This window comes from Pinus tabuliformis, chromosome 2_2, assembly GCF_031772625.1.
Source record: "Pinus tabuliformis cultivar Carrire ecotype Pingquan chromosome 2_2, CPIR1, whole genome shotgun sequence".
Taxonomy (NCBI): domain Eukaryota; kingdom Viridiplantae; phylum Streptophyta; class Pinopsida; order Pinales; family Pinaceae; genus Pinus; species Pinus tabuliformis.
Genome location: NC_142300.1, coordinates 1,058,092,249 through 1,058,117,986, shown reverse-complemented (window position 1 = coordinate 1,058,117,986; position 25,738 = coordinate 1,058,092,249). Strand labels below are relative to the sequence as shown.

Genomic DNA, 25,738 nt, shown 5'->3' with positions numbered 1-25,738 from the left:
TGCTTAGGTACCACTTCCCAGACATCATTGAGCATTATAGAACTGTATTCTCCACCATAGCATATACCCATACTTGATGTTGAACGGCCTCCTGAAAACTAGAAGGTTTCCCCAACCTAAGCTACTAGGGCCCGGTATCTGTCTGCTGTCTTCACTCCTTTTTTATTCCTGGTGCACCAATGAAGTCCTCTGCATCCTGTAGAATCTGTCGAAGTTCCCAACTCGTTCTTCCACTGCTAGTGGGCACATTCATCAGCTCTTACTCTCCCTGAGATTCCTCTTGTTCTGAAGCTTTGTTTTCAGGAGAATTTCTTGTACTATTTTTTGCTGGTCAAAATGGTTGGACCAACGGTTTGTCTTTTGACTACTCCTCGAAAAGCATTTCTCAAGATTTCCTGAAAGCTCTCTCCACCATGAACTTTACATCCCGTCGAACCACTACCTTCCTACTCCCTGGAAGATAGACTCTATATGCCTTAGCATTCTCGTTATATCCCACATGATATCCTTTCTCAGTAGTTTGATCTAATTTCTTTCTCTTTTCGTCTGGGTATACGGCAATACGCTAAACTCCCAAATATCCTGAAATGACTAACTTCAAGTGTCTTCCCAGTGAAGACCCTTTCTGGAGTGATTTTGCCCAATGACGTGTGAGGAGTCCTATCCTTGACATAAACTGTCGTGTTGCATGCTTCTGCCCACAAATATTTGGGCATATCCTGATCATACAGCATTGCCCTAGTTGCTTCCACAATATTCTTGTTTTTCCTTTATGCTACCCCATTTTGCTCTGGATTGTAGGGAGTTGTCCACTCTCTTTTGATGTCTTCCTTAGCGCAAAAATCAGTGAAGTCCTTGTCAACATACTTTCCACCATCATCTGAGCGTAACACTTTTATCTTCTTTCCTGTCAGATCCTCCACTAGTGCCTTGAACTCTTTGAATAGACCAAAAACCTCATCCTTGGTTTTCAGAAAGTAGATCCATGTCTTCCTGGAATGGCCATCGATGAAGGCGACAAAGTATTCGGCACCACTAAGAGTTTTTGTGGACATCGGTCCACAGATGTCTGAGTGTATCAACCCTAGCATACTCGTAGCTCTATTGTTACTTCTTGAAAACGTTGCTTTGGCATACTTGCCCAGAGTGCACCCTCTGCATACATCATCTCGTTCGGTACTTAGTTCTAGAACTCCTGATATTGTTTTCCTGAGAATTCTCAGAGCCCCATGGCGCAAGTGTCCCATCCTTCTGTGCCATAATTCATTCAAATCTTTGTCTGCATTACTGCCTATCAGTGCCATTAGTGATTCTAGTTATAACATGTACAACCTATTACTTCTTATTCCAATTTAGGCCTTCTTTTTCCAACTCGGGTGTTTGACATATACTTTCTCCTTAATAAAGAAAATGGCATAGCCCTTGTTTTGAAGATGAGATACGGCGAGTAAGTTCATCCCCAATCCTAGCACATGCAACACATTGGTTGCTCGAAGCCGCTCTCCTGCTTCGGTTTGAAAGACTACAATACCTCTTCCTACTGGGGTACACTTTTCCTTATTTCCCATGGTGATCTGAAATTCATTCTCTCTTCCTGATAATCTGAAAAACATTCTCAAATACCTGTCTATATACCAAACCTCAGAGGAGGCAGAGTTTGCTAGGCAAGAGACTTCTTCTTCCAATCTGGAAGCTAACATAGAATAATCGTGATCTATGTCCCTTATGCATTCTTCTGAAAATCTGTGTGAGTCCCTTTGAGTTGATGTCTCTACATCATGCTCTTGACCCATAGTCGATTTTTCTCTCTTGTTATCGGATCTCTGCTCTGATAGCAAGTGAAAATTCTAAATTGAAATTCTACTGCAGCAACTTATTTATTTCACCTACTTATTCTTCACAATAAGTTATTTACGAAATCCCTTCAGCAAATATTAAAATAAATTCTACTGCAGTTGTTACATAATAACAAAGAGAAAATACATGCACAAGAACAATCACATCATCACAGTTGTTTTTGGACAACTGTACCCGGAAAAACCCAATGTGGGAAAATCGGTGCAGCAAATGAGGGTTTTATTAATCTTCAGCACAATCGCTTTTACAAGGAATGATTTTACAGAGAAACTGAAAGAAAACACATGAGACTTTCCCTTTCTAACTTTCTGACACTTTGGAGACCCTTCTCTCACTCCTGCGTCACTCTGTGTGGCTCAGTGTGGCTCTCAGTGGCTCTATGTCCCTTCGCGTCAACCTATGTGAGGGTTGCGTCTCTCTCTGCGTTGTCTCTCACTGCCCCTGCATCACCTCCTCCTTAGTCACTCACTGCTATTGATGCCCTCCTCTTCCTCCACCCTACAACTCTCCCTCTGAAATCGATCTCCTCTTGAGAATCGATCTTCCTTGAGATACTGAGTATCTGTCAATGTGTCTCCAAATGATCCTCAAGTCACTCACTGCTACTGATGCCCTCCTCTTCCTCCACCCTGCAACTCTCCCTCTGAAATCGATCTCCTCTTGAGAATCGATCTTCCTTGAGATACTGAGTATGTGTCGGTGTGTCTCCAAATGATCCTCGAGTCTTCTCTTATACATTTTCCTGTTGATGAATCGATGGCCGAGATTAAGTCTCTAATCAACGGCTAAAATTAAGATAGACTTGATCCTCGTCTCTTAGAAGTTTCTCACCCTTATCTTTATTAATATCCATTAATATTTTTATTTTCCTAAGTTTAGACTTAAGAACCCATTAAAAATATTAATTATTTTAATAACTCCATATCCGGGTGGAATTGCTCAAAACGATTTATGGGTCTTCGATATCTCATGTGCCTTTGCCCTCTCCTCCAAATTTCAACGCTAGAGCACATCTGCTGCTACCAAGAATCAACACTCAGTTGCCCAGGCAGTTCGATTTTCTCAGTAGCAGCAGCTCAACAGAGAAGATAGAGTCAGGGGGTGAATAGCAGGTGGAAGAGGAGGGCAACAACATTCTGAGAGGAAGGTTTCCAGTCCCCGGAAGAGGCAAAGGAAGGAAGGCCAAAATTCTCAAAGGGCCAGCGTCAACTCTGCGTAGAAAGTGACACAGGGAGCTCAGCGCAAAGGCTAGGGTGGCAATTTCGGAGGTAGAAAATAGTTGGGGGTGAGAGAAAATTCTCACGATAATTTTGCCAGTATTTTCCTCAGATTAGATTGCTAGTTGGGCATCTAAATTATTGTACTCAAAATTGTTGCTGAAGAATAATAATAAAACACTCATCTGCTGCACCGGTTTTCCCACATTGAGTTTTTCCGAGGACAATTGTCCAAAAATAATTGTCAAAATTCTTGTATGTGCTAGAATTTCTCTATTTTCAGTATTTTATTTTCCGTAGTATTTTTATGGTGAAAATTGCAGTTGTGATTTTATTCGTTGTTTGTCGTAGCAAATAAACTTCATAATAAAAATTTTAGTTAGAAGAATAATTTCCAGTTGCTGCAATAGATAAAAAATTTCACAATAGACACCACCTGAGACTTGAATAACTGTCTGAGCTACACAAACTAACAAAGTGCTAGGGTTAATGAGGAATACTAAGAGAAGATTTGGGGTGAAAAAGGCATCTTTGATATTCTTGGAGAGATTGCTCTTGTGTGATGCTAAGGTTTACTCTTATGATGATTAGGGCTTGTGCTATAGATGTAAACCCTAGAGAAGAACATGAGACAGAAAATGATGACAATTCTTATGTCTCTTCTTGTAGCACTAAGGTTTTTACCCTAGAAGACATGGAGAGTAGAGTTAATGCCTTCCATGATTTTGGAGCCTTGATATTTTAGGATGTAAGGCTAAGGAAAGATCATGAAGCTCTTATATTCTTAACGATATCAACGTCTTGGTGATGATGCAAATATGGAAGACCTAGGGTTTGGGGATTCAAATTCTAGGATAGACATGTAGATTTAGAGGCTAGCACTAGAGTTGTCTTGCCATGTTCTTTTGTGATGCAACATAGCTAGGGTCTCCAAACATTAAGGAAAACAATCATGCTAGTGTGGAGAGCTTCTATGATACAAGCTTCTTGTTAAAGGCAAGGAGCAATTGCTAGTGTTGATTATTGCTTGTTGGAAATCTTTGTTGGTGGCTAGGGGTATTGTGGTTCCCCTAGCTAGGGTTTTGGAGAGCTTGAAAGATTGTATCAGGTTTGTAATAAAGCTGTGATATGAACATGTAGTTCATTCTTATACATTATATGAAGTTTATAGCTGCCCATACTTGTCTAATTGCAGATTTTTCAGCATTCATTGTCTTCTTGATTGGGTAATTTCAAGCACTTATTGTTCATGCTGATTGGACGTATTTAAGGACTAAAATTGTTGAGTGATTCAACAAAAGTCTTGAAGATAATAGGCTAAAGTCCAGATCAGCCCTAAGGCTGAAGTTCACAGGGACTAGATCCAGGAAACCTCAGGTGTGAGGTGGGATTTTTGAATTTGCAATAAAAGTCATAAACATAAATTCTAACATGCCCATGGATGTGTGGTCTAGCAGGCAGCAACAAGGTTATTGGGCTTGTCCTAGCACAGAAACCCAGGTTCAAAAGCCCTCCCAATGAGTTCAGATGAGGCTAAGTGTGAGTCCTAGGTGATTTTAATGGCATAGAATTGCCCCTCAGGCACATCCGAATGGCCAATGGACAGCTGTAAGATACTATAAGCAGCATTTCCAAAAAGAAAAATAAATAAATATAATACATTAAAACAAATCATGCACATTAATTAACTTTGCAAACTTCCAACATGCATATTAGCACAATATGGTTATGAACTTACCAGAAATATGAAAGATGCTCAAAAATAAGTAATTATATGACAAGTATATTTTATTCTTATCAGCGTGATAAATTACCCATTCAGCGTTGGTGGAGAAATTTGAGTTCCATTTACACATTGACTGAGGTCAATTAGTTCAAAGGCTTTAGATGTCAATCTAGAATCAGTGTGCAATGAGCAAACAGAAGAATTTAACTTTGATCCCTCGTGTTGATCAATGTTGTTAGGGGAAGTCTCCGAAGATGTCGAAGCAGTTTCATCTAATATATTCTGCAAGGTAGAGCCTTGTGAGGGCATATCAATCAAATCTTGTGTGTGATTAACCATGACTGATGAAAACAGCTCCTGGATTGATACAAATAGGCCAGCAACAGACTTTTCCTCTTCCAGCAAAGCAAGCTGCAATAAACCCAAATAAACCACTGAAATGTTATTCAAGTGAAAACATAATAACAAAACACTCGATGACCAAGAGGATAGCACAAAACCATTGTAATTGTATAGCACCCTTATCATTCAATCACCTTTGCAGGGCCCTGGTCAAGAACTGCAAATTGGAGGGGGACTCTCATGTTTCGACTCAAATGCATGTGCTCTAACATACTCTTAACATGGACTAAGTACACCATTTCTTCAATGACCATAACCCTTAAAAAGTGTAGTATTAAAGACTCCTGCACAATAACCATGTAAATCATTTTACAGAGTATCACAACAGAAAATGCACACCAAACAATATACAGATTTGGGAGTGGCATGATCAAGAAAGGTTAGTTGTTCCCACACGGATTTGGAGTATGCATTGACAAACGACATGACTCATTCATATAAAGCCATAGAGTTCATTTTATATAGCACAGTGCAATGAGAGCTAGAAAAAGAAGGATTGTGCTTGCAATATAGACCAAAGTATACAGTTTCTTCTTATGACAATAACCTCCAAATACTCTAATACCCTGCAAGCAAATGGCTGTCTGAAAATTATATCCTAAGCATAATCACAGCAAAAGGCATGTAGCGGACAATATCTATGATGAGGAAAAAAAAATATTTCTTCATGGATTTGGAGTATTATTGACAAACCAAATAAATTATCAAAACAAGAATATCCGCAAAAACTTTCAAACTCCATTTTATGCTCTGTTGGAGGAGCAAGCAGAGAGCTTCAACATTAAATATTAATATGTGAGCTTTTGCATTATGTGGCCATCTTATGTTAGTGTTGGATAACACTAGTATTAGGTACAGGTGACCAGTATATTACCATAAATATCAAATGTTAGTATTTGGCAGTTAAACCACCATAACAAGTCAAACGTGTTATAATTAATCTATGTGGGAAATGGTGTAAATGGGAGAGGGATTTGTTTGTGTAACATAGAAGCTGCCTAACTAGGACTAGCTCTGAAATGTATACTTGCACCAGTATTAGTATTACATTGTCTACTCTCTCTACTTCTGTGTGTGTTTCTTGTGAATTGTAATTGCACTTTAAATCTTTTTAAATGTTATCAAAGTAGGTTTAAGGATTATTCCCAGTGTGGCCTATGATTGTATGCAATCCAGAAAAGGTTTGTCCCGATGTGAACAGAAGATATCTCAAATTTCAAATGGAAACCAGCAAGTTAAGTCTATGAGCACTTTGCAGAGGAAAATAAACCTAGTGACAGAGGTTCTTCATTCTGAACAGTGTTATGGCTCAAAGTGTACTTAATGATAAAAGCCCTAATCCACGAGGCACAACCCAAGGGCAACTGCTAGGATAGTCACCAGTGACCACTGTCACCTCAGCAACCTGTCCTCTTCACTTTAAGCCGACTCTCCTCTGGCTCAAGGGGGTATCCCTAGTAGGATTACTAAGACCAAGCAATAAGCAATAAGGTGAAGTTGTGAAGTTGTGAGTAGCCAAAAACATTAAGTAAACCGCAAGATCAACACGTGAAAATCTTGGGTTGTATGAGGCCTTTTAAAACCAGAACCACATATATATGTCAACAATCTTTCGGATTTCTTTTAACCTTATGTTCGATTGGTATTGCAAATTTTTGAGAAAAGATCAGCAACACAGAAATAGATTTGGTGTTAATCCTGCCGCTATATTTTTAAACTGAACCACCTTGACCTTACCATACTATTATCTAGTCTCCTTTCAATTGTAATCGGTAAAATTCTGGTCTGGCCTCTGCTAGGAATTAGCCACTCGATGAGAACCAGTGCTGTACCAGTGTTTCCTTTCTGCCCGCTATACTGTGCTGGAGTTGCATTTTTTTATGTACTAGGGTTATTCAAAATGCACAAGTATGGGTTATTCACACTGCAAATGCTCTCAATACATTGAATAGATGATATGAGAAAGCCTGGCCACTGGAATGTAGGGATACAGAATCCCTCTTCAAATGCATGCCGAGGTGTCTTTTGTTCCACACAACCTGCTACAGGAAATAATACACAGGCATGGCAAGGAAACAATAGCTCCATATGATATCCTCGAGAAATAGTCTGCACAGGCATACTTTTAGAAGTACCCCTTTCTATCTTTCACAAACCTTTAGGCACAAATGATGAGTAACATTACCCAACAAATGGTGGGCGTCACCAACCCAATTGTACATGTGTGATAAAAGCCTCAATCCACAAGGCATAACGTAATGAAAACATCTCAAGACAGTCACCCACTGTCACCTCAGCAACCTTCCTCTCGCTTTAAGCTGGCTCTCCTCCGACTCAAGGGGGGTTTCCCTACTAGGATCACTAAGGCAATAGTCAAACAAGCACAAGGTGATGCCAATGGTAGCTTCAGTGAAACATATTTTTTGGAGATTTTTAGGGTTTTTTGTAAAGGAAAAAAAAAAGTGATGAAAGGATATAAAAATCAGCGCCAATTTCCTATTAGGGCATGAAGTCAAGAGGAATCAAGTAGCAGAATGAGATCAATAAGAAAACCCTCTTAAGTTGGTTACCTAGTGTGTGTGGACTAGGGAAAGAGGCTAGAAGCCAATAGAAATTAACCCCTTGGCTAATCAAGGAAAATTACACAGTCAGGACCCCACTAGGAAGGATCTCTCCATGGGGAAAGCTTGCAACCACAAAATCAAACCTACCCTAAACCAACAAAGAAGAGCCTCTAGATGCCTCCCTCCAAGTGACAAAGTTGCCCTTCAAATGGATCAATTTTTGCAGCCTTATGGTATCTTGAATAACCACAATAATGCCTTTGATGATAAAGAAAAGTAACCAAGAAATAACATATTCTAAGTTGATAACATAATTCACCACATAGATAAGCCCTTAACACAAAAATTCCTCAATTAAAGATATTTCCATTAAGCTCCAAGGAGAGGAGTGCTCTCACAATCCAACCTGTAACCCACCATTATGTGGGTGACATCCCTAGGAGAAAAAATTTCTCCAAGATGGTCCTCAGCCGGTAGCTAGCAGCCACCAACTAGCTCGTTGTGCCATGTCTCCGGCACCTAAGCCAACCATGTGGTCCCTCAACAATCTGCCATGATCGTATGTTTAAAGGTGGACATCGAGAACCTAAAGGCATGCCTTGTCATTTGGTAATTGAGTATTTTATAGTTTGCTTATCATGGATACTTCTAGGCATGTATTAATGGGGGGATTCGGAGGAAATAATCGTCTAAGTTTGTGCTCATGTCCCCTAGACCCCTTCAAGATGTTAACCTTGGATTCTAGTCCCATGGGATCTATTTTACAAACCATTTGGCTTTAGGGATGGTACTTCATAGGAAACCCTGATTTTGGTTGCATGGTCCTGCTCCCTCATCCACATATGTTGCCCCATTTCCACACATTATAACCCCATTCATCATTTCTCCCACCTGGGTCCACATTCCTCCGCTGTTGATTTATGGTCTCATTGACTGTGCTCTAAGCCTCAAAATTTGCAGGGAGGCTTGGATACATTCCACCCAGAATCAGTTTTATTAAAATAATTAATTATTTTTAATGGAGGCCTAAGTCTAAACTTAGGGAATTAAAATAGTTAAAGGGTATTAATCTAACTGTGGGTCAAACTTCTAGAAGAAGACAAGGATCAAGCCAAAATAATATGAGCCATTGATTAGAATCTAATCTAGGTCGTTCGATATCAACAGAAGGATTATACGAGGATTGATGGGCATTTAGAAGACACATCGAGTGGGAAATCAGAGATAGAATTTATGAAGAAAGCAGCGCAGCAGTTGCCAGAGAGAAATTCGAAGTGATTTCTTGCAGTGAGGGGCAGGGATAGTTCCAGTTGGATACATTTCCTGATCCAAGAATACTCAGTAGAGGAGGCAAAGAGAGATCCGGGAGAGGCGACACAGAGGCTAGGCTAGGAAGCGTACGCTGACGCAGAGGCAGCGCAGAGCCTTGAGGAGATCCGTATTTTTGTTGGAGAGGTAGAGTTCTAAAGCCGAAAGTCGGGGTGTGAGACCGGGAGGACAAAATCAAAAACTCAGATAGGCAAATCGATCAGCAGAAAGAGTGACGTTGTCCCTAGACGTTGTGATGCTATGCCTACGCAGTCATAGTGTGAGGTATTTCTCACTAATCTTCTGTCAGTCATATTCTTTGTACTGGATAGCCAACAAGGCGTCCACAGATTGTATTCAAAAAACTACTGCTTAATAATACAAACCCTCAGTTGCTACATCGGTTTTCCCACACTGGGTATTTTTGGGGACATTTGTCCAAAAATAACTGTGTAGATGTGTCTGATGATTATTTCTCTCTTATGTTGTATTCAGTTTCCGTAGTTTTTATTTGTGTAGGCTGCAGTGTATTTAATTCGATATTTGTCATAGCACACAACAAGTAAATTGTTTAATCGAATTAACAATTAGAAGAATTAACATCAGTTGTTGCAGTAGGAATCAGGTAACTGATTTTTCACATGGTATCGGAGCACAGATCGTGAGCAGAAGATCTCAAAAGCAAAAAGGAAGAGGAGTTCGAAATTATTGCAGATGTAGCAATAGCGCAGTCCTTGGGCCATAAGGTCGAAGTTTTGAGGAGAAATCGATTTCTCTGAGTGAGTCGACAGAGAAATTCGACCTCCAAACCGAAGCTTTCCAGAGGTGGAAGGGAGTAGTGTATTTTTCCTTGTAGAGCAGATCTTTAGCTGGGACAGAGATATTTTGCAGCAGTTGCTGGCGGAATAGCGTAAGTGGGAGAGAGAGAGACATTGTTGAGGGAATTCTTCCTCAAAGGACTTCCAACTAAAAAGTTTGATTTCTCAAGAGTTGAGCAGCAGCAGAGAGGAGTTGATCTACTAACTCCAGCAAGAAGTGTGTAGCCTAGCCTAGTACTGGTACTGCATAGAGGAGAGAGGAGGTAGTTCAATAGTTCGTTGGCACAAATGGCAGCGAATGGGTTGCGAGATCAGGATCGGTTGGAGGGAGCATCCAACTATGTGATCTGGAAGGCAAGGATCTCATGCCTTCTGGATGAGCATGATCTCAAGACCTACGTCGCTAGTGTGGTAGTTGTACCCGCGGATCCAAATCCGCTCAAGAAGTACAACGTTGAGATGGCGAAGGCCAAGTGATTGATCCTCGATGAAGTGAGGGATCATGCAATGTGTCACATTACCGACAAGGATACTACTCGGCAGATGTGGGAAGATTTGGCCACACTATATGAAGGATCTTCCGAGCAACGGAAGATGTACTTGGAGCAGAAGATGAGATCCAAGCAGGATGCAGAAGGGGGAACGCATAAATTCGTTCCTTACGAAGCTTCAAGAGATCCAAGACTTGTTGGCAATTGTGGGGTCAACACCTCAGCCTACCAAGATGGTGAGGATGGGCCTAAATTCAATCTCCGAAGAATGGCAAGTGTGTGTCCAAAACATCCTCGGCAGAGAGAGATTGCAAGATTGGGAAGGGATGTGGGCCACTCTTTAGCAAGAAGAGATGAGGAGAGACTTAGTCAAGTGCAAACTTGATAGTCGCAGCAGCAATAGTGGGACGAAGCTAGAGGAGGAGGATGAGAATGCAGCTCTCGCATCTAAGGGGCAACAGGAGCAGCAAAAGAAAAAGAAAGATGTTTCGAAGATCAAGTGCTTCCAGTGTGGTGAACTTGGTCACTATGCTACATAGTGTCCTCTCAAGAAGAAGGACAAAGACGAGAAGCATGATCCAAAGGCTGCATCCGCATAGATCGAGGAGGAGGAATTTGGGTGGGGTGATATAGAATTGTAGTTTGAAAGAACTACAAATCGGCAAGATCATTGAGGATTCCAACTCTTGGATTAATACATTGCTACGAGAGCCCCAATTAGAAGTAGCACGATGGACCAGAGTCAGCTGGTGCAGAGGAGTGTCGGAGTGCAGAAGCAATGGCTAGGAGTGCCAGGGACTAAGCAAAGCAGAGCTAGAGTTGGCAGCAGCGCAATTGGCACAGCGCAGAGTTGGCAGCAGCGTAGAGGCTCCCGAGGGTCAGCACAGAGACTAGCAGCAGTCAGAACTCCAACAACAGATGCATCATGCTAAACACCTGTTCAGTAAGTTTGGATGCTTTTCCATTGCTGATGCAGTAGTAGCAGCAGTTGGAGAAGGTTGCAGTATAGATGGAGTGTTGGCAGTGGCAGTGCCAGCAGTAGCACAGACTCAAAATTTGAGAGGAGTTGCAATACAGATGCAGTGTTGGCAGTGGCAGTGTCAACAACAATACAGATGCAATGTTGGTAGTGGCAGTGTCAGCAGCAATACAGATCAGCATTTGCACAGTAGTTGGTGGGCAGCGATGTTAGACATTAGCAATGCATAGGGAGATGCTACAGAGAAGGATAATGCTTTAGCAGGTTGCAGTACTAGAGCACATTCCTTGCTAAGAGGGAGTGTTGATTTTTGGTAGCATCGGATGTGCCCTAAGCTTCAAAATTTGCAGGGAGACTTCGACATGTGTATTCCACAATACCCAAAAATCATTTTGGGAAATTCCACCCGGAATCAGTTTTATTAAAATTTAAAATAATTAATTATTTTTAATGTAGGCCTAAGTCTAAACTTAGGGAATTAAAATAATTAAAGGATATTAATCTAACTGTGGGTCAAACTTCTAGAATAAGACGAGGATCAAGCCAAAATAATATGAGCCATTGATTAGAATCTAATCTGGGTTGTTGGTTCTCAACCGAAGGATTATAAGAGGAGGCTTGATGGGCATTTAGAAGACACATTGAGTGGGAGATCAACGATCGAATTTCTGAAGAGAGCAAGGTAGAAGTTGTCAGAGAGAAGTTCGAAGTGATTTCTTGCAGTGAGGGCAGGGATAGTTCTGGTTGGAGATTTTTGAAATCCGAGAATACTCAACAGAGGAGGCAAAGAGAAATCTGGGAGAGGCAACACAGAGCCTTGAGGAGATTCGTCTTTTTGCTGGAGAGGTCGAGTTCTAAAGCCAGAAGCCGAGGTGTGAGACCAGGAGGAGAACAAAATCGAAGACTCGGAGAGGCAAATTGATCAACAAAAAGAGTGATGTTGTCCCTAGACGTTGTGACGTTGTACCTACGCAGTGACTGCATAGAGGCAACGCAAAGGTAGCAAGGGACTAGCCATTCTGTGGCTGGATCAGTCAGGATCGCCACTGATAGCGTGAGGTATTTCTCACTAATCTTCTGTTAGTCATATTCTCTATACTGGATAGCAAGCAAAGCGTCCAGAGATTGTATTCAAATAACTATTGCTTAATAAGACAAACCCTCAACTGTTGCACCAGTTTTCCCACTGGGTTTTTCTGGGGTCATTTGTCCAAAAATACTATGTAGATGTGTGTGATGATTATTTATCTCCTATGTTGTATTTAGTTTCCGCAGTTTTTATTTGTGTAGGTTGGAGTGTATTTAATTCGATATTTGACATAGCACACAACGAGTAAATTGTTTAATCGAATTAACAATTAGAACAATTAACATCATTTGCTGCAGTGGGAATCAGGTAACCGATTTTTCACGTCCACTAGGACCACATAGGGTTAGCTCTCCCCTTCCCCTTGCCCACACCTTCGGTCAAGCCTGGAATGATGCGCAGGAGGTTCATGCAACTAAATGGAAAAGTAAAATCATAATTGGCCACATTCAACAGGAAATGTACCACAAAATGCAAAAGATGTCGCGACATACACATTTAGCACGTGGGCAAAAGCCAATACATGAGCTCTACCCCATCATCATGGCAGCTATCTGAGGGTTTTCTTATTAAGTAATATCAGAGTACAATCTGGGTGCCGAAATTGGCCTACCCAACAGAAAATTTCCTTGCTAGTAATACCTCTCAGTTTGAGACAAATCTCCTCGCTGAACCCCGGATAATCCTTCCAGCAGCTCCTCAGCACCAATCTGCCCCAAAACCCCAGCGTCTGCCCTCTCTGGACTGTGTTAGCCTCTTTCTGCCCAGCGCTGGCCCTGCGTTACCCCAGATGGGTCTGCATCAGCCTTAGGAGGTCCTGTGTTAGCCTTCTGGCCCTCTATGTCAACAACGCTGGCCTCTCTAAGGCTCTACGCAGCTCCCAGCCTGCCTCTGCATGGCACTGCGTGAGCTTTTGTTGGCTCTGCATCACTCTCCCCGGCTATTGTGCTGCTCTCTCGGCACTATCTCTGCCTCTCTGTACTCAATGCCCCTTAGCTACAACTCAAGATCACTAATTCTATCTCTCTTAGCAAACCCCGCTCCAGAGAATAGAATGATTGATCACTCTGGTGTGTTCTCCAAGTGACCCTCAAGCCTCCTCTTATACTTTTCCTGTTGACATATCAACAGCCGAGATTAAGTCCCTAATCAATGGCTAAGATTATATCTGGCTTGATCCATGTCTTTTGGACCATTCTAACACAATTTTATATTAATTCACATTAATATTTTAATTTCCCTAAGTTTAGACTTAGGGACTCCATTAAAAATATTAATTATTTTAATATCTCTTGCACTGTTTAGAATCTGCCCAAACCCTTTCTGGGCATTGGAGATCTCATGTGCGCCAACCTCTCCACCAAATTTTGTGGCTAGAGCACATCTGATGCTACCCCAAATCAACACTCACTCTTAGCGAGGACTGTGCTCTAGCAATACTCCTCAATGAGTATTACTCTGATCATCCGGCATCGGTCCCTGTGCTGATGCTAGGCCCGCTGCCCATCATCCTCTGCACTGATGTAACCTGTACTGCTACCCATGGTTCTGCCACTGCCACTACTGCATCTGTACGACAGCTCCCTCTGCATCCATGTTGTTGTTGGTCCTTTCTCCCAACACTGCATCCGCACTGCACCTCCTCTCATCATGTTGCATCGTGCTGCCCACTGCTGCACTGCAACTCAGTTACTGAGAAGTAAGTAACTGATCTCCCAACTCTGACCTCTTTGTTGGGCTAGAGACCCTCCTGATGTTGAAGCTCCCTCTGCCGCTGACAAGTGCTCCCTCTCTGACCTCTGCGCTGCTGCAACAACTCCCTGCATCTCGCACCGTTGCACACCTCTCTGTGCCATCCTGCACTGGTGCAACACTCCTGTGCCTCTCACACTGCTGCAGCCTGCTAGCCTCGCGCTGTCTCAGGACTCCTGCACTGTAGCTCTCTTTGCCGCTCCATCTGCATCCGTCTCTACCCGACTCAGCTAGTCCTACTACTCCTCCTCGGGGCTCCCATAGCAAGGTCTAATCCAACAAGTTCGGTACCTCGAGGATCCTACCCCTCATCGTCTGTAGACCGCCTGACTACAACTTGATGTCTCCCTACTTCCACTCAAGTGGTGCGTGTTCACTCATGGCACAGTCATCGTCTATCAACACTTCCTTCTTTGCCTGTGCTAGCATTGCCTTAGTATTGGAAGACACTCCCTTACTCTTCTTCCTTGGACACTGAGTCGCATAATGACCTAGCTCGCCATAGTGGAAGCACTTGATCTTGGAGAGATCATTCTTCTTCCACTTCTCCCGCTTTCCCTCAAATGCTAGGGCAACATCTTCCTCCTCCTGCTTGACTTTGATCCCCTTGCTGTTGCTACCCGTCTTCGATTGTCGTCTGATCTCTACCTGGCGAAGAGCCGCCCACTTCTCGTCCCAAGGTTGGAGAGTCCCTCTGCCCAGTATACTCTGGACAAATACCTCCTAGTCTTCTAAGACAGGATTCAGGGTTGTCCTCACCATCAACTCTTGACCCGATGTGGCATCTATAGCAGTCAACTGATCTTGGATCTCATTCAATCCTTCGAGGAAGGTGTCAATTGGTTCTCCCTTCTTTATCTGATACGACCTCAGCTAATTCTCAAGTAGCATTTTTCTCTGCACATAAGTATGCTGGTACAATTTCTTGAGGGCCTCCCACATCTCATATGTCGTTTCATTCTCGGCAATGTGTGGTACTACATGGTCATTGACCCCGTCAAGGATGATGCTTTTGGCCCTCGCCATTACCTCCTCGTACTTGTCGTTATCATTGGGGTCGACTAAGATAGCTATAACCTTTAAAGCAAAGTTCTTGACACAATTTTTGTAAAGTACAGATAAGATTCTGGCCTTCTAGACTGCGAAGTTCGACGCTCCGTCCAGTCTGTCCTGGTCTCTTACTCCGTGTAGTGCAATGATTCTCTTCTACTTCCCTCCTAGAAGTTCTCTGTTCAACTCCTCCTAGTCTCTACTTCCCATCTGGAAGTTCTCTTCTGGACTCCCTCTGAGTCCCGATTTCCCTCGAGGAAATCCTTTTGTCGCAAGATGCCCCCTACTCTGATCGTCTTGTGCAACCGCACCACTGATCCAGGTTTCTCAGCTAGAAACCCTCGGTAGCTACTCCCTCCTCTTGGCCTTGCTTTGTCAAGTATTGTTCTGACTACAGTACCTCACTAGCTCCACTCTGCAATATTCCCACAGCCTTCTAAACCCCAGGAACCTAAAGGTGAGAGCTCCTAGGCTCTGCGCAATCTTGACAACAGCAACGCGGCCTCCTCAGTGAACTGCGTCAGCCCTCCCAGCTTCTATGTGGCTCTGAATGAGGCTCCCTTTTCCTTCCTTAGCCTCTGCACTGCCTCTTCCCGAATCGCCCTTGATGACGCATGCACTCCATCACCCTTCCTTGTTGCTGCTCTACTAGAAACAGCGTCTGTCACCTCAAGACAGCTATTTTCTATTGTTATTGCTCCCCTCGGCTGATGTCCTCAGTCCTCCTGTGATCTGTAATCACGCTCTAATACCATGTTGGATTTTCTAAGTCTACTTAGTTAGAAACCCTCCATGCACCTTATCTAATTTATTCCTACCTCCTTGTTATGTTACTTAACAAGTTATTTACAATGTAAATACTGAAAATAAACACTAGTGCATGCTCAACATATTACAGATCAACAACTGAAGGAAACAGAAACAATCACACCATATGACACCATTATTTTTGGACCACTGTCCCTGGAGAAACCCAATGTGGAAAAACCGGTGCAGTTATCTGAGGGTGTTCTTATTAAGCAATATCATAGTACAATCTGGGTGCCGAAACTGGCCTACCCAACAGAGAATTTCCTTAGCAGTAATACCTCTCAGTTTGAGACAAATCTCATGGCTGAAACCCCAGATAATCCTTCCGACAGCCCCTCAGCACCAATCTGCCCCAAAAACCCCACCGTCTGCGCTCTCTAGACTGCGTCAGCGTCTTTCTGCCCAGCGTTGGCCCTGCATTACCCCGGATGGGTCTGCGTCAGCCTTAGGAGGTCCTGCATCAGCCTTTTGGCCCTCTGTGTCAACAATGCTGACCTCTCTGAGGCTCTGCGCAACTCCCGGCTGCCTCTGCGTGGCGCTGCGTGAGCCCTAGCTGGCTCTGCGTCACTCTCCCCGGCTACTGCGTTGCTCTCCCGGCACTATCTCTACCTCTCTGTCTCTCTATACTCAATGCCCCTCAGCGGCAACTCCCGATCACTAATTCTATCTCTCTTAGCAAACCCCGCTTTAGAGAATAGAATGATTGATCACTCTGGTGTGTTCTCCAAGTGACCCTCAAGCCTCCTCTTATACTTTTCCTGTTGACATGTCAACGACCGAGATTAAGTCCCTAATCAACAGCGAAGATTAGATCTGGCTTGATCCATGTCTTTTGGACCATTCTAACACAGTTTTATATTAATACACATTACTATTTTATTTTCCCTAAGTTTAAACTTATGGACTCCATTAAAAATATTAATTATTTTAATATCTCATGAACTATTTAGAATTTGCCCAAACCCTTTCTAGGTATTGGAGATCTCATGTGCCCTAACGTCTCCACCAAATTTTGTGGCTAGCGCATATCCGATGCTACCCCAAATCAACACTTCAAAAGGTGGTGGCGTGTGACAGATAGGTGAATGAAGTAGGGGATGTTAGTTTTTGTAGCATCGGATGTGTTCTAGCCTTGAAATTTTGTGGAGAGGCTCGAATGCATGAGATCTCCAAAACCCAGAAATTGTTTTTGGAAATTCCGCCTAGAAATGACTTAATTAGATTATTAGTCAGTTTTTAAATATTTCCTAAGTCTAAACTAAGGAAATATGACTAATTAATCAGAATTAATTAAGTTAAAGTGTGAATGTTCTAGAAACTCACACGGATCGACTTCAAGTTAGTGCTAGCCATCTATTAAGATTTAATCTTGGTCATTGAAGTCTTAACAGAGGATTGTAAGAAGAAGTTAATGGGGCTTGGAGAAATCACTTGTGCAGCTCGATTTCATGAGCAAATCCATTTCCTAAGTAGCAGCGTTCAGTTGTCAGAGAGAGAGCCAGAGAAATCAAATCAATGAGAGGGGTAGAGACAGTGAAACTGGATGAAGGATTCTAGAACCGGTGAGTGCATTTGCAGAGAGGCAAAAGAGCCACAGTGAGCCTAACGCTGGGGCAGTGCAGTAGCCTCTAGAGGCAGTTTCGATTTTGCTAGGGAAAGACGAGTTTCAGTGCCAGAAGCTAGACAAAGGTTCTGGAGGCCAGGAGAGACATTTTCCCAAACAACAACAGACCAGATGACTTGAGGAGAAGTCGGTTCGAACTGAGTGCAGAAGGGACTGTGCTAGTGTGACGCAGTGACTGCGCAGAGGCAATTTGGACAGCTCAATTTGAGCAGAGATCAGTACCGCGATTTGCCTATGGAGTGAGGAATTTCTCCTCACTAGGTTTTCTTACCAGTATTTCTCTGTAGGATTGCCAGTTTCGGCATCCAGTCGTACTCATATTATTTCACTATTGCATAATAGTAAAACCCTCATTTGTCGCACCAGTTTTCCCGAGTTGGGTTTTTCTAAGGACATTGGTCCAAAAATAATTTTCATTTTATGTGTGTGCTAGTATTTCTTCGAGTGTTTATTTCTTTCGCAGTTTATTTGTGTAGGTTGGAGTGTGGTTGATTTAGTATTTGTTGTAGCACACAGTAAATAAATTGTTAAGAATTAATTTAACAATTAGGAGAATAATTTCCAATTGCCACAATAGGATTCCAGTTTGACGAATTTTTACATGGTATCAGAGCGCAGTTAATCAACCAGACATCTCAGAGGCGAAGAGAGAAGGAATTTCGATGTTCAATGTGTGCAGCAGATCAAAATTCCTAGGGGCAGCGCAATCACTTTGTCGAGAGGCAGAATTACTTGTGGAGGTTCGATTTTTCTAAGTGGGGTAGAAAATATTGATCTTTCCAGATCAAGTGATTCCAGAGGCAGAGGGAGCAGCTTATATTTTTTCGTTGAGCAGATCTCTAGCTAGACACAGTGGTTTTTCCAGCAGTTTGCTAGAGCAGAGCCAGTGTCGGGTGGAAGGAACAAGAGCACACGCAAAGGAAAAATTTCTCTCAAGGGATCTCAAGTTTTAGAGATCTAATTTTTTGAGTTGCAGATTGGTAGTAATTGCGAGCAGATCGTCTAACTCCAGAAGGGAGTGCGAGAACTAGATCCAACAGTCGAGCAGAAGGAAAGAGGGAGATTTTAGGGTTTATTTCCAAGCTTTTGAGTTTCGCAGATTTTGCAACTTTGCAAAAATGGCCATACGAGATTGCCAAAGGTGGTCGTGCGAGTTAGCTAGAATGCAGATATGGGCAACAGATCGACTTCCAGTTGTCAGAGACAAGTACCAAAGCAAGTGTGAGTTGTCTAGTGTGGGTTGCAAAGCGAAGAAAGGTCCTGGGAAGGGACAAGGCTCAAAAGGAGATAATGGGGCACCAGATCCAACAGGAGTATGTGTTAAGTTATGGTATGTTCTATGCTTATAACATTTTACTTATCTTTCTTATTATTATCCACAGATTAGCAATCACATGTACATAAAGTAAAGTGCAGATAGAACATTAAACGATCGACAGAAAACAAGCCAAGACAAAAGACACAAGATGTGGCGGCTAGCCAAGGACAAACTCCAATGTGGGGAAACCCTTTGATCAAATCTTCCTTTATCTTCAATAATCCAGCGGAGAGAAATAGTACATAAATCTGATTTACATCAGCAGCAGCAAACAATAGATTAGTCCCAAACTAGGGAAACAATATCTTGCAAACCAAAAGTTAGATCGGCTTGATTCCACCACCAAAAAATGCAACCTTCATAGGAGATCCAGATGGACCTACAACGCAATTTTGAGGAGGGAGTCTTCTGGTCAACGCTGGTCAAACTTAGGTTCTGCAGTTGCTGTCCCAAAACTGCGTCCTTCCTTCCACGTGTGAGAGAGAGTCTCTTTTTTGCGCAGTAGAGAAGAGCCTCTTTTCTGCGCAGGAGAGAGAGAGATGTGATGAGATGAGTGAGTCCAAATGAGGAAAAGACCTCCTGTATTTATACACAACTATTGATGTTTGAATAAATGCGACTGTTGGGCTTCTGAGCCTACATGAGTTGTAGGTCGGCTTGATAATTATTCCATAATCAAAATAAATTCATATCTCCATAAATACTTATCGGAATTGGATGATCTTTAGATCAATCCTACACCTCTCGACGAGAGGAATCTAATAAAAATATTATCAGCCATGAATAAGATGACCCACATGGAATTTGGCCCTAGTTGCCACTTTTAACACTCCCTCTCAACTAGGGAGAACTCCATCTACAATTTGTCTATCGTCCGCTACTATTCATCCATCAAATGCACTGCCCTGTACAGCTTAACCCCTGCTCTGCTCTGCTCTATGTTGCCTGCACTGCTCTGTTCTGTTCTGCCCTGTTCTGATCTGCTCTGCTCTGCTTTGTTCTGTTCTGCTCTACTCTACTTTGTCTGAATTATGAAGAGGAAGAAATGATCGAGGATGTATCATACTGACTCAAAGTCAGTCTCAGACTATGTACCAGTGGTCCCAGACCAATCTCAACCAACCTGAAGTCAGCGTCATAGTGGGTACAACTCCTACCACTGGTCCCAGACTAATATCATCCTCCATTGACTCAAAGTCGATCTCAAAGTGCGTACCACTAGTCCCAGACCAGTCTCAACCGACCCGAAGTCAGCGTCATAGTATGTACCACTCCTACCACTGGTCCCAGACCAGTCCTTCGCTGACATGAAGTCAGTCTCAAAGTATGTACCATTGGTCCCAAACCAGTCTCAACCGACCCGAAGTCAGCGTCATAGTGTGTACCACTCCTACCACTGGTCCTAGACCAGTCCTTCACTGACCTGAAGTCAGTCTCAGAGTATGTACCACTGGTCCCAAACCAGTCTCAACCGACCCGAAGTCAGCATCATAGTGGGTACAACTCCTACCACTAGTCCCAGACCAGTATCATTGATCCCAGATCAATGAAGGTCATCCTAGCATAGGGAGTACTGTAGATAGAGTGATGCGTCCATCGGTACTACTATGGTCCCTATCCTCTTTTCCCTACTCATTGATCAGATGAGAGGTACTTCCCATGAGTGCTAGACTGCATGGGTAGGATGTCTTGACAGGAGAACTTAATCAATCCTGTCCTCACAAGAGAACTAATCATACTGCTACATAAACGCCATGGAGAACACATCATCCAGGCCTCACAGGAGAACTAATCATCCTGCTACATAGTTGTCATGGAGAACACATCATCCAGACCTCACAGGAGAACCAATCATCCTGCTACATAGTCGCCATGGGGTGTACATGTATACCACCAGGGGATGGTGAATCACCCTGTGGTCATATGTCACTCCAAAAAGTACCCCGCACCCCCTGGAGCTCCCAAAGCTCAATGCATCATATAAGACCCTCATCAGAGGGTCTTTGAACAACACCAAGTTGTTCTCGGAAAGTCGGGATTTTGACTTTCCCTAGGGGCTTTGTCAGAATGTCGGCGGCCTGTTCATCTATACCGATATGTTGGAGCCTTATAGCTCCCCGCTGCACCATATCTCGAATATAGTGGTACTTAATATCGATATGCTTGGAGCGATCATGGAATACAGATTTTCTGACAAACGAATCCCACTTTGGTTGTCACAAAGGATCACGGTGGTATCCAGTGTAAATCCAAATAGCTCACTGAAGAGCTTCCGCAACCAGACTGCCTCACAGGAGGCCATGCTAGCAGCAATATACTCTGCTTCGGTGGTGCTCAAAGCCACCGACTTCTGCTTCCTGCTCATCCAGGATATTGAAGCAGATCCCAAAGAGAAACAGCACTCGGAAGTGCTCTTACAGTCCTCCACATTGCCTGCCCAATCAGCATCAGTGTATCCAAGTTGTCTCACATCTCTGGCAATGCATCTTAACCCATATGTAATTATGCCACGAAGATATCTTAACATATTCTTGGCACCAATCCAATGTATGTGGTGAGGTTCAACCATATGTTGACTCAACGTGTTGACTGCGAAGCATATATCTGGACGGGAGTAAGAACATTAATGCTCCGACGAGTTGCCGATACTCGGTAGCATTTCGTAAAACAAGTCCAGCAGCACTACCGCTTAACTTCTTGAAGTCAAGCTCCATCGGGGTAGTTACAGGCTTGCAGTCTACCATACCAAATCTTTCTTATATCTTCACCACATATTTTCCTCGAGATAGGAAAATTTCCCTTGGCTCCAGCCAGACTTCAAGTCCTAGGAAATAGTGCATCAGTCCTAGATCCTTCATTTCAAATTCAGAAGCCAACTCCCTCTTATATTTGTGAATAAGAGGGTCTGCGCCTGTTAGGAAGAGGTCATCCACATACAGCACCAGTATGAGAGGTTTGTCATCTTCAACCTTAAAGTTTAGGATCCGCTTCACTCCTAGTGAATCCCAGCTTCATCAAGTAGCTATCAATCCTCTCATACCATGTTTGAGGTGCTTGTTTCAGCCCATAAAGAGCTTTCTTCAACCTACATACATGAGATTTTTTATCATAAATCTCAAATCCTTCGAGTTGCTCCACGTAGACCTTTTCTTTGATCGAACCATGCAAGAATGCGGTCTTGACATCCATCTGATGTAGGTTCCATCTTTGTGAAGCCACAAGGGCTATGATCGAGTGGATGGTCGCATATCTGGCAACAGGCGCAAATATCTCATCATAGTCTATACCTTCCTTCTGGGAGAAACCACGAGCAACAAAACGAGCCTTATACTTTTCCGTACTTTCATCTGCTGCATGCTTTATCTTGTAAAGCCATTTAGAAGTGACAATTGTCTTGTCCAGGGGTCTGGGAACTACTTCCCAGACATCATTCTTCATAATAGACTCATATTCCTTGGTCATAGCATCCTTCCATACTTTATGCTTGACAGCGTCTGAGAATGATGAAGGCTCATTTTGTATGATTGTGCTCATGATGGTCAAGTATCCCTGATACTTGTTAGGTTTCTTACTTGCATAGAAGGTTCCTCGGGGTGCAACATGTCCTTCAGCATCATCAAGTAGCCCCCTAAGCCAAGAGGGCCTCTTCCTAGAAGAGGAGGGCTCATGTGGAGGAGGATCAATCGGATCCATGGGTTCTTCCACATCAGGCATTGTTTCATCATCCTTTTCTTTTGGTTCCCTGGTGTCGGCTTCTTGAGAGCTCCTCAAAGTCGGAAGATTGTCCACCTTGCTAAGAGCCATATCTTCGTCAAAGGTGACATCATGACTAATTACGACTTCCCTTTGACCGACTACATAGATTCTATAGCCCTTAGTATTTTCTCCATAGTCCACGAAGGTTCCTTTCTTTCCAGATGCACCCAATTTATTCCTTTTCTCTTTCGACACATGAAAATATACAGGGCTTCCAAAAATTCTAAAATGTGATACGTCAGGTTTCTTACCGGTGAATATTTCTTCAGGAGTCTTGGAACCCAATGCTTGATGAGGGCATTGGTTTTGTACATATACGGCGGTGTTTGCAGCTTCGGACCATAGAGACTTTGGAAGTCTTTGATCATGGAGATGGCACGGACAGCTTCCACAATCATACGGTTCTTCCTTTCCGCCACACCATTCTGTTCAGCAGTATATGGTGTAGTAGTCTCCCTCTTGATGCCAGCCTCTTTACAAAAGTCATGAAACTCATTAGATTCATATTAAGTCCCATTATCAGTCCTTAAGGTCTTGATCTTTTTTTTGCTTTGATTCTCGATCAAGGCTTGAGATGTGTCACAAGACATGACACCTAGCGAACTTCCTCCGACCTGATATAATGAATCAACTCGAAACCCAAGAGTGAAGGCATCTTTAATATTGTTTTTCCACGCACGTACCTTGCCATTGTTGAAAGCCACCTTGTAGCCTTTGTCTTCCATTGCCGAGATGGACACCAGGTTCTTTTTGAGGTCAGGTACATATAATACATCCTGTAAGTGGATCGTATTACCTTGATTCAATTTGAGAGAAACATTGCCTACACCTTTCACGGGATATTTCATATTATTTCCAAGGACAATTTCCAGGTTAGTTTCTTTCTCTATCAAATTATGGAGAACTTCTTTGTAACCAGTGAAGTGCCTTGAGGCACCACTATCAATAAGCCAAATTCCCATTGAGTCTGAAGGAGCAGAGGTAGATAGAGCAACTAGTAAATAATATTCATCCTGCTTATTTTCAACAATGTTGGATTCATACCTGGAATTTCTAGCCTTCTTGAATGGTTGTCCTCTTCCTTGATTTCCAGCACTCCTTTTACCTTCGCTATTAAATTTGTCATTCCTTTGATTTCCATGAGAGGGATTTTGATCATTGTCCTGGTGTGAGTCCTTTCTATCAGGGCACTCCCTTGCATAGTGACCTGCTTTATCGCAAATATAACATCGTCCTTTTCTTCCACCCTTAGGTCCAGCGTTTCTTTTTTATTTAGTCCCGGAATTATTTCTTTTCTTAGCATGAGAAGAAAAGGCAGCAGGAGGACCTTTAGGCATGGGCATTTCTTGCTCTTCTACCCTTGTTTCTTCTTGAATGCATCTAGCCATTAATTCCTCGAAACCAGGAATTACATTATTGTTCAGAAGAGTAGTCCTGAACACGTACCATTCGGATGGTAATCCTCCAAGTGTCGTGAGTGCCATTTCCCTATTAGTAATAGTTTCCCCAATAGATAGGAGATTGTTCCTAATTTCGGTGATCCTTAAGAAGTATGCTTGCATACTCTCATCTTTGCCCTTCTTAATTTCCTTCAGCTTATTTCTAAGAAACAAAACTTGATTTGCATCATTAACTTTAAATACACTCACTAGTCTATTGTAGATTTCCTTGGAGGTGTTTAGGTCGAAGATGTAGGCCACCAAGCGCTTGTCAATAGAGTCCCGGATGATCTTCTTTGCTTTGACTTCTCCTGTTTTCCATTTGTTCTTGGCAGCAGCGGATGCATTTGACGGAGGCTCAACAATATTGCCTCACACATGGTCCAACACTCCTTGATCTTCTAAGGTTAGATCGATAGACATCTTCCATCCGTGATAGTCAGCTTTCTCACGGAGCTTGTCCAAGGCAGGAAAGAGTGATGAGGACCCCATAGTTTTTTTAGGATAGCCTTGCCAATCTTCTCTTCGGTGATTGCTCTTGCCCTTGATCGGGCTTTGTCTTCACCTCAGCTCTGCTACCATGTTAAGTTATGGTATGTTCTATGCTTATAACATTTTACTTATCTTTTTTATTATTATCCACAGATTAGCAATCACATGTACATAAAGTAAAGTGCAGATAGAACATTAAACGATCGACAGAAAACAAGCCAAGACAAGAGACACAAGATGTGGCGGCTAGCCAGGGACAAACCCCAATGTGGGGAACCCTTTGATCAAATCTTCCTTTATCTTCAATAATCCAACAGAGAGAAATAGTACAAAAATCTTATTTACATCAGCAGCAGCAAACCCTAGATCAGTCCCAAACTAGGGCAAACAATATCTTGCAAACTGACTATCGGATCGGCTTGATTCCACCACCAAAAAATGTGGCCTTCAGAGGAGATCCAGATGGACCTACAGCGCAATTCTGAGGAGGGAGTCTTCTGGTCAACGCTGGTCAAACTTAGGTTCTACAATTGTTGTCCTCACTGCGTCCTTCCTTCCACATGTGTAAGAGAGAGTCTCTTTTCTGCGTAGTAGAAAAGAACCTCTTTTCTGCACAGGAGAGAGAGAGAGATGTGATGAGATGACTAAGTCCAAATGAGGAAAAGACCTCTTGTATTTATACACCATTGTTGATGTTTGAATAGATGCGACTGTTGGGCTTCTGAGCCTACATGAGTTGTAGGTCGGCTTGATAATTATTCCATAATCAAAATAAATTCATATATCCATAAATACTTATCGGAATCAGATGATCTTTAGATCAATCCTACACCTCTCGATGAGAGGATCTAATACAGATATTATTAGCTATGAATAAAATGACCCACATGGAGTTTGGCCCTAGTTTAACAATATGAGACTCTAGTGTGCCAGATGGGCAAGATTCTTTAGGAGGCCCACCTCTTAAATCAATACCTTGCTACGGGTGCCCATAGGGTTTCAGTGGTAGGATGAATCAGTGGCAGTAGATGTAGTCAGATGCCAGAGT

The 25,738-nt window shown here is 42.7% G+C and overlaps 1 protein-coding gene across 3 annotated transcripts in view; it reads right to left on the bottom strand.

The window, feature by feature from the left end:
• Nucleotides 1-25,738, bottom strand: part of LOC149197039 (uncharacterized) — a 301,897-nt gene that overhangs the window by 157,755 nt on the left and 118,404 nt on the right. For 2 of the 3 annotated variants that reach the window (XM_089405731.1, XM_089405732.1), the window contains exons 3-4: nt 5,337-5,486; nt 4,889-5,211 (exon numbers count right to left, since the gene is read on the bottom strand). In XM_089405731.1, the coding sequence (XP_089261857.1) occupies nt 4,889-5,211; nt 5,337-5,486 (473 nt within the window). The remainder of the gene's footprint in view (nt 1-4,888; nt 5,212-5,336; nt 5,487-25,738) is intronic. The other variant, XM_089405733.1, reaches the window with a different exon arrangement.